This window comes from Vidua macroura, chromosome 4, assembly GCF_024509145.1.
Source record: "Vidua macroura isolate BioBank_ID:100142 chromosome 4, ASM2450914v1, whole genome shotgun sequence".
Taxonomy (NCBI): domain Eukaryota; kingdom Metazoa; phylum Chordata; class Aves; order Passeriformes; family Viduidae; genus Vidua; species Vidua macroura.
In genome coordinates, this window is record NC_071574.1 from 26,878,851 (window position 1) to 26,895,040 (window position 16,190).

General features: G+C 41.4%; 1 protein-coding gene across 1 annotated transcript; it reads right to left on the reverse strand.

The window, feature by feature from the left end:
* Positions 1–1,441: 1,441 nt before the first annotated feature.
* ETNPPL (ethanolamine-phosphate phospho-lyase) lies at positions 1,442–15,572 on the reverse strand. Its single transcript, XM_053976360.1, has 13 exons — positions 15,474–15,572; positions 13,513–13,631; positions 13,191–13,350; positions 12,272–12,346; positions 10,705–10,798; positions 9,539–9,655; positions 7,770–7,852; positions 7,047–7,272; positions 5,990–6,144; positions 5,181–5,270; positions 4,841–4,971; positions 3,889–3,956; positions 1,442–3,036 (listed from the first exon to the last, which is right to left on the reverse strand). The coding sequence occupies exons 1-13, from the start codon at positions 15,527–15,529 to the stop codon at positions 2,905–2,907; spliced, it is 1,506 nt and encodes a 501-aa protein (XP_053832335.1). The 5' UTR covers positions 15,530–15,572; the 3' UTR covers positions 1,442–2,904.
* Positions 15,573–16,190: the final 618 nt, after the last annotated feature.

Sequence of the window (16,190 nt, forward strand, 5' to 3'; positions counted from 1 at the left end):
CAAACTATGAGAATTCAACAAAATTATATTGACTGGGATTCCAATAGGATGATGAGCTAGAGTGAAGATACAAGTAACTAACTCCAGTGTGATGCTCCCTTGGGACTTCTGCCTTTCCCTCACTCCACTGTCTCTTACTCCTGCACGAGCCTGTTCCTTAGTCTTCCAGAAAACTTGGGGGGAAAATGTGTGGTTTTATATTTATTCTGCAAGGTTAGTGAGTGGAACTAGCTTATGGAGTTGTCTGATGATTGGAAGGGCTAGGGTGGAGGTTGAAATACATGGCCAAAACCAGGACTTGCACAGCCAGGACAGGAGAGGTAGAAAGACAAAAAAGGGAGATGGAATTGGAAAGGGGGAAAAAAAGCTTTGCCTGTTTAGTGGAGGGAATATATTTGATCAGTTCAGCTGACTGGAACTGTGGTATCTGTGTTTAACCTTAATTATTTCTGCTTCCACTCTCTCATCCTTTAGTTAGACTCTTCTAATGAGAAGGCCTTCACAGTAGGGAATGTGCATAATCGTGCAGGTGGACTCTGAGATACTGTGGGAACACTGATGCAGTAAGTCTAGTAGTCCAGCTCAAATCTTGGTAGCTGTTGGATTGTTTCCTCCATTTAAATGATTGTGGCTCTTTTTAGTGGGCGTCATAGGAGTGATATCCTCTCTTGTTTAAAGAAAATAAACACTTAGTTTTTCTAGGTAACCTGCACTTTGCAAAATGAGCAGAACCAACAGGTAGAGAGCTTCCTGACTTGTGAAGCAGAAGCTGGGTGAAAAACACAAGTGGATTGGAGCAATGGTTGTTCCAAATATTTTGAGCATGTGCAGAACCAAGGCACAGGAAGAAGCAGAGAAGCACAGGCCTTTTGTGTTTTTGAGGTTGCAATCTTCAAACCACCCCACCTTAGATTTAGGCTAATCAGATTTTTTAAGTCTAGTTCTTTGACATACTTTTGAAAATTAAACATTAATGACCTGCCACAACAGCTGGTGTCATAGTACAGACTGGTACTGGGCTCTGTGCCTTTGGGCTTAACCCTTCTAATAAATCACACAAATATTTGCTTGCTTGTTGCTGCACACAGTGGATGAAGTGAAATATAAGTAGTGGCACTCCATACAGGGAGTGACTTAAACTGTGCCTTTAGACATACCAAGTTCACTTAGTTCTTTGTATAGTTTCATTTTGGAAAAGACCCATCCTTCCTGGTGCAGTTAGCAGGGAATGAATTGTGGCAGCTGAGGCAACATTTGGCTTGAAGGGTAATAGCTGCCAACAGCTGAGCGCCTTGGGGAAACACAGCCTAGTCAGCTCTGCCTTGGCATGGGGACAGCCTCCAGCTAAAACTGAAGTTACTTCCCTCAGCAAATAGGTGTTACTGCAGAATAGAATTAAAACAAATAAATAAACAAAAAACCTTCTTTGTGTAGGACATCATAATTACAAACAAGAGATTTATTTTTATGGAAGAATTATTCAAGGATCATGAAACAGAAAATAAGCCAGCTTGAGGATGTTGGAAAGCATTGCCCCAGAAATACCAATATAAATGTAGCAAATTGTGGAAAACATGAAATTAGATAAAGTGCTCAATTTTCAGTCATATCAGTAGGATAATTAGCAGCAATTAGGAAACAGCAGAATTTAGGGTATTAAAACTGAAGAGGAAATGAATACACTTTGTAATTTTTTCTGAAGTACAAACTATTTGGAAAGTCCTCAGTGTCCTCCATAGCATGAAGTTGTGCACGTATTAAGAAAGAGAAGCAGGGCTTGTGTGCTGTCACTGAAATTTAACACTGACAATGAGGAAAGTCAGCCTGAAGTATCTGCAGCACAGATAAGCACTGTTTGCATGCATGGTTTATGCAGCGGTCCTCTCCTTTTAGTAACCTATCCAGCGTTACCATTTATGTGTCAGGATCCCATGGAACTGGTGTGCAACTCTTCATCACCACTGACAAAAAGTATCAGCACTAAGCAGTAATAAAACAGTACCAGGATCAGGCAGTAATTCCCATGACTCTCAAAACAACTAAAATCCATGGGAATGCAAGCTGGGCTGGCCCTGGGAACCTCATTTTTAGTCACCTTCAGGTTAAATTCTATCAGCCAGTGTGTCTGAAATTATATATACTTTACTTGCATATTTTATAGACTGATAGGATTCAATCTATAAACTTTAGGGGAATTTTTTTAAATCTTACTCTATATAAATATTTATAAAAGTTGCTTTATTAATAGAAAATTAGACTCTTTATTTTCCTTGAATTTATAGTGAGAGTGCCCTGCATAGACATTGCGTCTCTACACATAGAGTTGTAGAGACTTAGTAGAGCATTGCTGAAATTAGCAAAGCTACTCCAATTTACATCAGCTGGGAATATGGTCCATAGGACCTAAGTTACACTAGAAGATAATAATGATTTCTTTCTCAAGCATTGTTTAGTGAATTCAGCCATTAAAACATGGGAAGTAATTAACATCTCAATATTATATATTGAAATTTAAAATATTGCAAAAATAGCACATTAAGCATATATTTTAAAACTTAATAGGATTGGCATTTGTTTTATGGCAGTTAAGCAAATCAGATTCTGCATAATATGGACAAATTTGCAGTTTTCACCAAGTTTGTGTACCTATGTCACACCTGCCATCAGCACCAAGGTATTTTTGTATCACTTGTCCATTTTGTCACATCTAGATTTCAAGCTATATGGCACAGTTGTCATATGTCTGAAAAGGTATTTTAAACCTACTGAAGCTAATAGAAATTCAGCCAGTTTATGAAAGGCATGACTAGGCTTCAAAGAGATCCTAGGACTCAGATTATTGCACTCTTCATCTCAAAAGCAAGACAGACACAAACTCAAACTGAATGAAGAAACTGTCCCTCCTCAAGTTCTTATTCTTTTACTTGGCACTGAGCGTTTTTTAGAATAAATCCCATTTTCTTGTCGGCAGGCAGCTCCATTCATGTGGCCGATGCTTTCACTTGCACCTTCTGGTTGAGAACTCTCTTCAGTTGTCTGAAAGAGAAAGGAGATGTCAGTGGAGGCACGTGTGTGTCTTCCACCAGGCAGCCACTGGGCCTGCTTCCCATTAGGTAGTTCTGCCTGGCTCTCTATTATTGCCACAACTTCTTAGTTCTGAAAGAAATTGAACTGATTGCATACAAATGTCTGTAACAGTAGGCTTGCACTCCAAACTTAGTAAAATCTAGATACATAGCAAATAACTCATCAGGTTAATTTTTACACCCCAGAGCAGCTGAGCTGTTGCGTTCCCATCCCCACAAGTAGAAAACCCACCAAGGGACAGTTCAGCAAGCTTTCCTGTAGAGAGGGTGACATTTTTTTAAGGGTGTGAGAAATTATATGTGATTTTTCCAGAGCTGGTGCTGCAACCTAAGAAGTCCTAATTTGGATGTGTGTCAGCCATTCATACTGAAAGAGCTATGGTGGAAACAAAATCCCTGGAACTCTCCGAAAACCTGGACACCTTCCAGGCTGCAGGCTTGCTTAGAAAGCCAAATATCTTTCAGTAGCATGTAATACCAAGAACTAATAGTTGCCGACTGCTGTGCTTATGACTTTGTGTTGCCCAAAGTCTGGTTGGTCTTGTTTGCACACAAGCAGATAAGGCAGGTGGCTTGTCTATAACATGTTGTTGGTCTGGATTACTCAGCTCTTTTTAGATTTACCCCAGTGAGACAGGGTAAATCCTCTCAGGTTTCTAGTAGCGAGTTACCCTCTGAGCTCAGTTTCAAGGCACAGAGCCACTCATGCTACCAAAAATGAAGGCATGCTTTACCAAAGTAATTTATACTTGCTTTGCCAAACACCTATCTGAAAAAAAGAATTTAAAAAATTAAAACATACTTTTCTTTTACACTGCACATTTGTAGATGCATTATTTTCTGTCTTCATTCCAGTGGCCTCTTCCAGTTCTGAAAAAAAAAAGTAATAAAATAATTAAATTAAAAAGAAGCAGGGGGGAAGTAAGCATATAGTTAATTTAGTAGCTGCCTGAAGTAAAAAAAAAATCAGCTGTTCCTCTGGGCATTTATCACACAGAAGAAGAACTGAAGAAAGATGAATACTTCCTAAAACATTTTTTGAGGCAAGGTGATTAATCTATCAGGACTGTCTAGCTTGGGGGTATTTAGAGAAAAGAATAAAATTAGCAACTTGACTGCAGCACAGGGTATCAGAGAAACCTTTTGGAGTGGAATTCTGCCTTTGTCCAGCAGGTTAACATAAGTCTAACTTTAGTTGTTATATTCTCAGAAGATGGGAGCATTTAATGTGTAACAGGCTCCAAGAGCCTTTATGCTAACAGAATAACTCATGTTATTTTCCCCTGGCATGGTCCTCAGGTAAAAAAAAAAAAATAGAGCCTGAAAACCTTCAGGCTAAATTTGAGTGAGACAATCACATTCCAGTACTTTAGTTGAAAAATAAACAAAAAGAAAAAAAAGAAAAGGTAGAGCACATTATGGAAAATTACACCAGTGTATCTGCAGTGTCTTTCAGGCCTGTGCTGAATTAATATATTCATTCCTAACAAACAGCACATGTGACCAGAAATGAGTAATAACATTGAGTCTGTAAGAGAATGGCTCAAGAGCAGGATTTTGTCTAAAAGTTTGGATGAAGTACATATGGGGCTTTGTATTTATTTATAATAATTGTCATTAAGAACATCAGTTTGATGAATGGTAAGAAATGCAGTTGATTACTTTCTCTTGCATCTAATGGCCTAGGCTATGATGATGTTTCATTAGGAAATGAACAAAGAAGAGCTTTCCTTTGAGCCCTAGAGCACACATACCTGTAAGAAGTGTATCAAGTATCTCCACTGCGTGTTTTGCATCTTCCATTGTGAAACACATTGGTGGTTTAAATTTTAAAATATTTCTGTAGGGTCCATCTGCACTAAGAAGGATTTGATGCTCTTTGAGTCTGTGGAAAGAGGAAACATCTGTGTTAGACACAGGTATAAAACTATGTTGTATCCTGTCACTTCCTTCAAGCTGAGACAGATTTTGAAAGCTTTTTTTTTTAGTACTATGTCACCAAAAACTACACAAACTGAAAATAAAATTAATGACTAACTGCTGGAAAATATAGGAGGGTTTGATCACTGCACACAGTCTTTAAGAACTACTTACTTGTAAATAAGATGAAGGGCTTCAGCCGTGGCTGGTGTTCGCTTCTCCTTATCTTTCACCAGATCCACGCCAACAAACAATCCAACACCCCTGGAGTAGAAAAGTACAGACAAGTGAAATCCAAACCTTCTTCTGCCAATGCAATACCTGTTTCTAACAACTGTAATTCTCTTCCCTGGAGTGCAAATGGGGGAACGAGAAGGAGAGAGGAGACTTTGTCTTTGGTCGCCTTTTGAAAACTTCACACAGTCAAATGGGATAAGAGGTATTTCTGGATAAATAAATTTACCTGGCTCATTAAAGCTACATGGCCAGATAAGAATGACAGAATAATTTCTTTCATGCTTATCCTGAAAATTGTAAGCCAGGGAGAAAAATAATGAAAAAAAAGAAGTACAAAAACCCTGCGACCCAACCCCTTCCCCCCAAAAAACCTGAAGGCAATTATCAATGGTAGTAACATAAGATAAGGAAAATCCATAGTAATATCTCCCAAGGAAATCCCAGAGACTTTAACAAGGTCTGCATGATTACAATGGTGTGCTGACATCTTGGATATTGCATGTGGATGGCTCTTTCTCCTAATCTCCCAGAACTTTTTTACTGGCTATGCTTGTAAGCAATTAAGCAGACAAATGGACAACTTTAAAAAAAATATATTCCCTTACAATACCAGTTTTGGGCAGTCCATTTTAAAAGAGAGGTGTAACAAAATCATGGCATTTTGTTACTGTGTTCCACTCACACCAAGTTTGTCACTTTTTCTAGCACAGTTATGTTCTTCTCTGACATTGCTGTGATGCACCCACCTGATATCTCCCACTAAGGGATGTTTCTCCTTTTGCTCAGCCAGCAACTCCAGGAGATAATTTCCTACATGCGTGGCATTCCCTTGGAGATCTTCTTTCTCTATTACATCCAGCACAGCCAAGCCAATGGCACAAGACACTGGATTGCCTCCAAACTGATAGCAAAGACAAAACAAAACATGGCATCAAAATCAAAACCTATCAAAACAAAACATTCATCTGTGGCTATCCATGTTGTTTTCACTTGCCCTCTCCTGCTTGGCATGTCATTAGGAAAGTTTGAAAAGGTGGGGATTTTGTGCCATTTAGGCTGTGGAACACCATCCCCTACATTTGGGCAAGGGAAGGGCTCCCTCTTCCTCTGCTCCAGGTTACAGTAATTTGAAGATATCAGGACTGAAGAATTCAGCTGATTGCATGTGCAGGCAAAATGCTCCCGGGAAGAGCAGTGGGTGATAGATTTGATCTATTTTGATCAAAAGTGTATAAACCCCATAAGCAAGAGTGTATAAAGACCATTTAAAACAGGGGAATTCATGGTAGCTGGGAAGAAGGCTGAGTCACAGGAGCAGAAAGTAGGCTCAGTATACTAGAAGACTGAACCTCCGTGGCATGCACGCAGATGAATTATTTTCTGGTAAGGGTCACTGTTTTGTTAGGTGTCAGTTGCAGAGCAAGGTCTGCCATGAGCTCCACCAGCACAGAGCCTATCCCAGAAAATGGAACTTTACATAATCAACATTTCAGAGTGGGGAGAGGGAAAGAGACATAAGGAAGAATTTATCTGTATGGATGTGAGCTGAGATGCATGACCTGCCAGAGAGCTTGGTCATGCTGCTAGTGCTGGTCTATATGATGATGTAACACTTGAAATAGAGCATATTTCAAAACCTCTCCACTTGCTTTTAGATACTGGACTGTGGTTGACTCAAGCTCTTAGTAATGTAATGCAGTGATTGCTGCACATGTTATCTGGATCACCTGGAGAACTTCTAACTGTTAAATGCAGACCAAAAGAAAAAAAAAAAAAAAGTCAAAGCTTCACCTATGAACTTACTGTATTGAAATACTCCAGTCCAGAAGCACCAAAACCTTCAGCAATTTCCCTTGTTGTGACCACACAAGACATAGGGTGTCCATTGCCAATGGGCTTTCCCATGGTGACAATGTCAGGCACAAAGTCTTCACCTTGCAGCTGGAATGCCCAAAAATGCTTCCCAACTCTGCCAAAGCCAACCTGGACCTCATCAGCTATGAACACTCCACCTGCTGCACGCACATACCTGAAAAGAATCACAATACCTTGAAAGTGCTGCAGAACACGGGTAGGCAATCAAGGACAAGACAGTCTGCATCACAGAAATTCTGCAGTGTGAGACCAAGTTAGGAAAAAAAAGAAAGAATACAGTTATAGCTATTTTATAGCTATGAAATTTTTAGTATGCTACATGTTAAGGAAAAAAAAAATTGACATTTTAATGTCAAATAGGAGTACTGTAATGGTACTGTAGAATTATAACTGGTTTAACTTCATCTTCCATCAAACTTATGGCTGAGGATTAAAGATAGAAAAAGAATGACAATTATCTAGCTAAAAATTAGCTGATATTCCATTAAAAAAAATTGAACTGAAATAATACTCTTCAATAAGAAGAAATGAACCACAGATAGCCAAGAACAGGAGAGGTTAATAGCTGAATTGATTAGATAAGTTTATAGTGAAAAAAGCTATTTCTTTGTTTAATTTCCCCGTTACGCCCCTATAAAGTGCTGTACGTACTCTGCCACTTTCTGGAAATAGCCCACAGGTGGAATTACTTGGCCTCCACAGCTCTGCATGGATTCAGCTATGAAGGCAGCAATCTACAAGAGACAAACTCATGTAAGAGCTGTGTTCACCTACTTGGCCTTGGCAGAGACATCTAACAGTCTAGAAATAAATGTTTAAATGTGGGCCTTAATTTAATCACAGAAGGGGCTGGACAACTGAGAGCTCTTGAAAACAGCTACGGCTAAAGGATTTATTAATTTTGTAATCAGAGTGCCCAAATTTGCAGTAGCCAGGGCCACCTTTGCAGCCTGATGGGAATGCAAGAATGTCCATTAAGCCCTTGTATTGAACTGGATGACGCTTCCTGGTGTCAGTGGGTGTTGGACTAGGCTCCTAGGAGCTACATAAATTTGTTTAAAGATGCCAGATTACAGGAGGCACACAACAGTGTGTACTGCCTTCCCTAAGAGATTAATAAAGCTTGCAGGTATATGTGGGTTTTTGTTTAATCCTGAACACCAGGTAGAAGTGGGTGGAAACTGACCTGTAAGATGACCTGTGGCTAGCCTTTGGGCACCCCTGCCTAATGCATGTAACTACACAAATAACATGTCAGCACGAGGCACTTGACAAAAGAAGAGAAAAATTCTACAGATGAAATAATTCCAGTTGCTAGGAATGAAAAAGAAAGTTATTTCAAGTCAGGAAGGGTGAGAACAGCAGATCAGAACATCAAAATTCGTTTCTTGTCAACAGCAGAGGTCTATGCAGCAGAGATACAATATTACCCCAAAATCTCAGCATAAGTCTGCTATTTAAGGGATTGCATCCCCACACCACTTGTGAACCCCTCCCTGAGCATCAAGAGGTCTCTGTGCTGGTGCAGTCTTCCTGGAAACAAGGCCGAGCAGTAACGTGTAAAGAACCATACACTACATGTGAGGCCAAAGAGTACGAAGCTTCCCATAGCATGTGAGGCTTAGCCTTTAGCACAACTTGTCCTGCCACAGGTCTATGCCACCAAAACCTAAGAAATGTGCAAAAGAAAGGAAACAAAGGAAGAAAAAACAAAACTATCCGTTAGTAGAGAATAAAAAAAAAAGTTGATGAAGAAACTAAAAGAGGGGTGATGTAAGTCCATTGGACTAGAAGGGAATATGTTCCAGTCTCCACTGAAGTCTTCTGGGACTTCAGTGGGTTTTGGATCAAGCCCTACATGTCTCAACACACTAATGCCATCATATAAAAGATTAACACACATTTTAGGCACACCTGTTCAGAAATTGTCTGTTTTTATCAAGGTCATAGTGTGTGTGAGTGAAAGTTTCACCTTTTTATATGACTTCAAAGTTTTCTTAACCAAACAGGCTCAGAAATGTAGTATTGAGATTTTATCTAATAGATTTTCTCAGTGTCCTGGATTTTTTTATATGTCTTTGCTAGAATTTGTGATGCAGTTTCTCAGCTGACCTCAAATCTTTCCATACGATATTAACAATCTACCGATTCAATGCATCAAATAGGAAATTTGACAGCTTTAATTGCATCTGCTTATATACAAGTGTATTATTGATCCTTTCATTGATGCCTAGAAAAATTATCATAAGAGCATCAGATAGAAAAATAGCCCATTTTGAACAGAACCCATCATAGAAAAATGAAGGGAGAGGGAAGCATGTGAAATTGGTAAAGAAACAAGTCCTTAGTTGCCTGTTACACACCCCCATGCCATAATAAATAGATGAAGCCTCAGCATTTCTAGAGCACAAAACACACACCTTGCGTCCATTCTTCTGTGTTTCTTCAATAATCTTTTTCACCTCTTCAGCATAAGCACTTGCTGGATCTGGGTGGTCTTCCCTGTATTTCCCTCTGTAGATATCTGGAGAAGGAGCCTGAAAAGACCAATTCATTTATTTGTTTTTATGAAGGCAATACATCTGTGAAACTTTTACTTTCTTTTCTGTTGTTCCACTTTATTGGCTTTTCACACAAATAGGAAATAAGAGTTAGTATACCCTGAATGTTTGCTTTGAATTGCAAAAATGCTTACTGGAGCTTACTAAGCTTAATCTGGGCCTGCCATACATTCAATGTTACTGAACGCAGCTGTTTTAAGAACCATAATCTACCTCATCCACCTTTCAAGACTGTCCTTCCTCTCCCTCAAGACACAATAATGAGTCTTGGGTATCCACCACCTTATTTCAGATTCTCACAGAAGATCTGTTTCTGCAACTGGATAGTAGGGTTTTCCAGTCTGTCACTTTCCTTGTGGCATTTTAGTCATGGTACAAATCTGTGTGACATTCAAGCCTCTACAAATGGTGTTAGGAAAGGCTCAGTAAGTGAAAGGAGGTGGTACAAAAAGGTGGATACTACTTTGGCAGTGCGGTTAACACAAGGAGGTCTAGACAGGAAAGGCTTGCTTGGTGTACATTTCTGGACTGAGAAAAATTTTTGTTTTTTTAAGATACACAAGTTTATGTGAAAAATAACACTCCCTTAGACACTCATGAGTCCTATACCCAAATCTGTATAAACTTGTGCAATCTGCCTTTCAAGTTTTTGGAACTAGACCCAAAGTCCTGCATATCTTTAACCAAACTAATGCAATGGATATTGGCCAATTTCATCAAACTGTGTAACTATACAATGCAGTGACTAAGAAAACTGGTAGCATAATGAAGGAAATCAGCCCCACAGCTGAACGCCTTCTTAGAAATCCAAAAGCAAACAATTTTGCTGTATTTATTCCACTGAAATCAGCCAAGCATATGTACACTAGCATCAGCAAAATAGAATGAAAGTATATTTACACCAGAAGTGGGTAATACAATAGGCTGCAAAACAGGCATAAAAATGACCAAAAAAAAAACCCCAAAAAACCAAACCAAACCAAAACCACAAAAAAACCCCAAAACAAACCAAAAACCATACTTACCACATGCACATACTCCTTCTTGCTGTCCTTTCCCAGCTGATTGAATTTATAGGGGCTGATGTCAATCAGAGATGTAACATGGCCATGGTAAGCACTGTGTGAGTGTTAAATAGCTAAGTCACTTCTCACCAAATGTACAGAAGAGCCAAATTTACAACTGTGCTTATACATAATCCAGAATAGCAACCGTATCTGCAACACAGCAGTATCATTTGTGAAATCTTGATTTAATTTTCTCAGTCTTTCCCTCAAAGACAATATGAAATTGCTGTTGACTTTAATTCACTAGCAAGACTGGAAACAGGATAAAATCAAGTGCCAACATGGGGACAGACCAAGATGATGTCTGGATTGCACTAACTTCAAGGTAGGTGACCTAGCAGCCTTACCTAGAACTGAAAGGTGGGTCCAGCTCCTCCATTTCCAACCCATCAGCCCCACTCTGGCCAGCCCAAGCTTTGCAAGCTACACCCCAATACAACTGTGAAAACTCTCAGGAGTGTGCATTACATGGAGAAGTGGGAACCTTATGCAGCAGCAGTCCATCACTATCTGCCCTGAAGGCACTGTAGGCAAGAAAGTTTGACAAAAGCCACGGTCAGGAAAGGGATATTGTTTGAATATAAGCGTTTTATACTGCAGAGTATGCTAAAGCTGGTTTCTGTTGCAGCCAACTGATTTAGAAATGAGGAACCAGAGCCTTTTGAGCCTAAAGCATGTAGCATCTTTATTCAGGGAATAGTAAACACTTTTGTTCAGCCATAAACTTGAAGCGAAGCAAACCTCAAACCAAACCAAAGATGTGTCACGATTTCTTTGTAGAACATACTTAGGTTAGTGTGTTGCTAACAGGGATCTGAATATAGCTGAGTCAAACAAGCTTTGTGCTGCTCAGATAGAGACATGTGCCCTTGCATTTGCTCTGGGTGGACTTTTTAATCACAACCTGAGAAGAAAATCCAACACTACAGCAACATCACCAAACCTACAGCTGCATTAGGATAAGAAAGCACTGAAATGTGGTCGGCCACCTACCCTGTGGCTGGCAGCCATCCCAACACCTCCTGATTTTGCAGCCCCTTGGTTTTGTGTGCATAATTCTATTCACTGAAGGAGAGCTGAGCATCATAGCAGCACTGCTGCAGAACTACAGGATCTTTCTTCTTGACCACTGAATATTGATTTGTGCAAAATGAAACATGTCCAGCAATGCGTGATGAAGAGAAAGCCCTTTTCCAGAGCAGCCCAGTAGCCAGACCACTCACTGCTTTTGAAACCAACATTTAAGTCTCTGGCATGAATTGCTTTGGGAGTCTGTGGGAAATGCCCTCTAACAGGTGATTGACCTTCTGGGGTGACCGACAAGCTTATTTTTCAGAGATCTTCAAAACTCCTGTTTATCCAAATGTGAAAAAGGGATTTCCTGATCTGCTCTAATACAAAAGCAACAAAGCTTTTCTTTCAGCAGGCAGTGGAGTACAAACAGCAGGGGGTTGCTGCAAAGCTGCTTCTGAAGTAATGGCAGGAGCTGCTGGCTGCGTTCACATGAGCTACTCCGCGTACTTACTTTTCCAGGGTGATCACATCTTGGTGCCCACGGTACTGCCGAGCCAGTCGTAAAGCAAGATCATTTGCTTCAGACCTGCATGGTAACAGATAGAGCAGCAAACTAGTGCAGGAGCACTTCCAATGCTGACAGAAAACAAGGCATGGGACTCATGGATACAACAAATCAACACAGCAGACTCTGTTACTCTACAGATTACAATGCTAAGAGTGAGACTATAAGTGCCATGTAAGGGGGCAAAGATAAAACAGCCCTTTGTATAAATAGCAAACAAAGAGATGCTTTTTTTCCCTCCCCCAGTTTGCCTGTAGATATTTACCTCCCCTTGGTACAAAGAAGACCAATTTGCAGCTGAGAACATAGTGCAGCCACTAACCCTCAAAAAGCAATGCCTCATCTCCCACATTCCACAAGTCCTTTCTCCTCAGTGCTTGCACAATCACAAATCTGCACTCCGGAAGAAGACTCAAGCTTCCAGCCTGATCTGTCACAGCCCCTCTGCTCACAGATTGTCTGTTTTTGGACATGTAAGTGATCACAGACTACCAAACTGCCTAAAGAAGACTAACTTGTTTCCAAGGTTATATATCAATTTACAGATGGCATTCATCAGTCTGTACATAACATTCACCAATTTGCAGAATTAATTTCCTCTTCTTGCTTTCCCCCCCCACTTTTTTCTTGCATAGCGTTCAGCAGGCCAGTTTCATGTTTCGGCACTCTTGCTTTGAGCCATCACTGTAAATATGATGGCTGCAAATAGGAAGCAAGTTTTGATCAGTGCTGGATATATTTTTGATGCATGTTACTAAGTCCTACTTAATAAGATTTAGACCAAACTGTCCTGAGTGTCTGTCTCAAACAGGAGCCAAATAGTAATAAAGAATAGTTATATTAAAAAACCACAAATCAGACCTACCCAGAGTTAACAAAATAGCAAACAGAGAGTTTCTCAGGCAGGGTGGCTGTGAGTCGCTGTGCATACTGAACAAGGTTGTCATGCAGGAAGCGGGAGTTTGTATTGAGCAGTTCCATCTGTTTTGTTGCAGCCTTTATCACATATGGATGGCTGTGGCCCACTAAAGAAGAAAATTATTAGTTATTACTAGCAAGCAGTCAATTACTGAACTACACAAGGACGTTTAGAGAAGCAATGTGAACATCACCACTTGGAAGAAATGTGTCCTGATCCTTAGTGGAAATTAAGGAATAGAAGCAGTCTCACAAGTCAAACTGCTTACCATGTGCAACATTGTTGATGCAGTCTAAGTATTTTTCTCCTTTCTCATCAAACATATATTGGCCCTGAGCACGGACTATCTTCAGAGGGTCCTTGGCATAGAAAACTTTGCAGGAAGGCCTAAAACATAATAAACATAACACCATTTTAATTTTCTCACTTTTTCTCCCTCCCTTGAGTGTTGAGGCTGTTGATTTTTTTGCAGCTCTGGAGACAGTTGACTCCTTCTGGAAAAAAAGCTTGTGAGTCATGCAGGTGGTGGTCAAGCAGGGGCTCTTGCTCACAGTGAAAACCCATGCACTTCCCCAGGCACAGTGAGAACAGAAGCTGATCTTTAATAAGGGTGTTTTCAAAGCTTGACTCTGCCTGCAATTGATTTCACTGGACAACAGTGTCTGCACGTTGTTCCAGGTCCTTATATGTCCTGCCGTGTTCCTAGGGCGAAGCTCTGCTTGTTTATGTGCCTTACAGACATCTATGGCCAAGTAACTCTCTGGGACTAAAGTAAGCTGTCAAGCACTGTTTTTTACTATAGCCAAAAAATCATTACGCAATGGAATGGATGACTGTAGCATATAGAGATCACAGTCAAGAACAAAACACTAATGCCTGGCAGGCTTTATTTTCAGAGGTGCTGAGCAGGTCCTAAAACCATCACACTCTCACCCTGTCTGCTTTGGATAAAAATCTTTAAAAGAGGCATTTTATAAGCATTTAAATCACACCGACTTCCAGCAAAACTCAAGCTCCTTATAAAATCAACCAAAATACTCTTTAAACACTCTTATTTCTTGCCCCCCCCCGCCCTTGGAGAATGTGCCAGCTATGTAATTTTATTGAATGATATTACTGAGCAGAAGGAAAGTCTTCTGAACATTTAGCAGAGTTTATACGAGCTTGGATAAACACAGTTGTTTCCAGGTAAGTCTGAGAGTTATTGTTGGGTATACTGAGGTTATGAATTTATAAATGTGACTCCTGGATAGTGAAGTACTTTGCTTTCTTTCTCGCAGCTTCTAGCTCTCTTGCGTGGATCTTTTCTGACATCTTCAGCTATTTCTCTGTTATACTTTGAAAGCAATGCCCATCATCATTGGCCATTTCTCGACTACAGTTTTTTGTCCTCTAACTTGTCAGTTCTTTCTGTGAAAGTTTTTCTTTGTTCACCCAGCACTGCTCAATCCTACAATCATTGCACAGGCAGGACTCCCTTAATATTGAGCTAGCCCCTAAAAAGCAGTTGATTTTCTCTCTTTACGAGGCCATGACTTTAGGGAATCTTTTGTGAGTTATGAATCTTTAGTAAGCTTTCTCTGTATGCTACATATTTAAGATGCAGTCAGCAGAATAGATCTGGTTTTCCAACCTGGACTTATTTTTCACTTGGCAACATTTACTGAAGAAATTATTAAAGCTGCACATCCTGTAGGAACTAACGTTGCCATACAGAGGGATCAGATATGTACACAGCCAGGGCTATTGCTCAGGTTACAACCCCTGGTAGCCCCCTGCATGTCCCTCAGTTAAACTCAGTTTAAGGAATAGCAACAGGTTCATTCAGCGGACACGGCTGTTTTGCAGGTGCATGCACAAAAAAATCCCAACTCTGCGCAGCCTCATTTTAGACATACACCTGGGTACCACATTCTGGCCGCCTGCTTTGATCTGCTAGAAAAGTGAATGATGCGTTTGATGGGCAGTGTTCTAATGATGGCATCCCTCCGCCCGCCTAGGGAATTCCAGGTGGCCCCGAGACCTGGCAGTCCAGAGCGATGACAGCTCCATGTATGTGTCCATGTTCCCCTCCCCGCTGGGTCTCGCCGCGGGGCCGGAGGGGCTGCCCAGCGCTGGCAGCCCCCGGGCAGCACCGAGCGGATCCGGACGGGCGCTGTCACCAGAGACAGACCTTCCTCCTCCTCTTCGTCCCCTCTGCCCCACTCCCGGCCCCGCCGCCGCCCCTACCCGATGTGCTTCCTCCGAAGGGCGAGGGTCTCCGCCTTGCTGTAGAGCTCCTCCATCCCGCCGGCAGACAGGCACGGCACGGCACCGGAGAACACCGGCCGTCCGAGCCGCCGAAGGGTTCCCCGCCTCTCTTATCCCAGCGCCGGCCCCGGCCAAACCCCTCCTCCCCGCCTCCTTCCCTCCCGCCTTCCCCGGCGGGACGGGACAGAACGGGACGTCCCGTCCCGACCGCTCCCCCATCCCCCTGGGTTTTTCTTTCGGGGGGACTCGTGTTTCCTGTCGAGCCGAGGCGGGCCAGCCGCGGGTGAGTCCTGTGTGTGCCTTGGAGTTTTGTTGTTTTTTTTGTTTTTTCCTAGGGGTGCAGACCAGCACAAATTCGCGAAACAACCGACTTGGTGCGTGGGGGCGGGTGATCAGCTCCCACGCGCGATCCTGCCATTCCTGCCAGTCGTCGGTCATCCTGGTGCCATTGCCATAAACATTTGGGAGGGGGGTGAGGAGCACAAAGCGGATCATTTAATCAAAATCAATGTCCCTCTCTGCCTCTTATGTCCCAAAATCTGCTTGTAAGACTAGGCTGAGATATTACCTGTGTACGTCCATCAGAGCCAGTATCATTATTTCCACATTTCTTATAAAGTGAAACAAATTAATCAGATCTATGGTTTGCCAGGTTTTGTACATGTTTGTAGAAAAGAGCCGTGATGCTCAAATATA

Coding starts and splice junctions, on each gene's coding strand:
- ETNPPL (XM_053976360.1), bottom strand. CDS start 15,529: ATGGAGGAGCTCTACAGCAAGGCGGAGACCCTCGCCCTTCGGAGGAAG. Junction 13,632..15,473: donor CTTCGGAGGAAGCACATCGG/GTAGGGGCGGCG, acceptor ATTATGTTTTAG/GCCTTCCTGCAAAGTTTTCT. Junction 6,145..7,046: donor GACTGGAGTATTTCAATACA/GTAAGTTCATAG, acceptor CTTTGCTATCAG/TTTGGAGGCAATCCAGTGTC.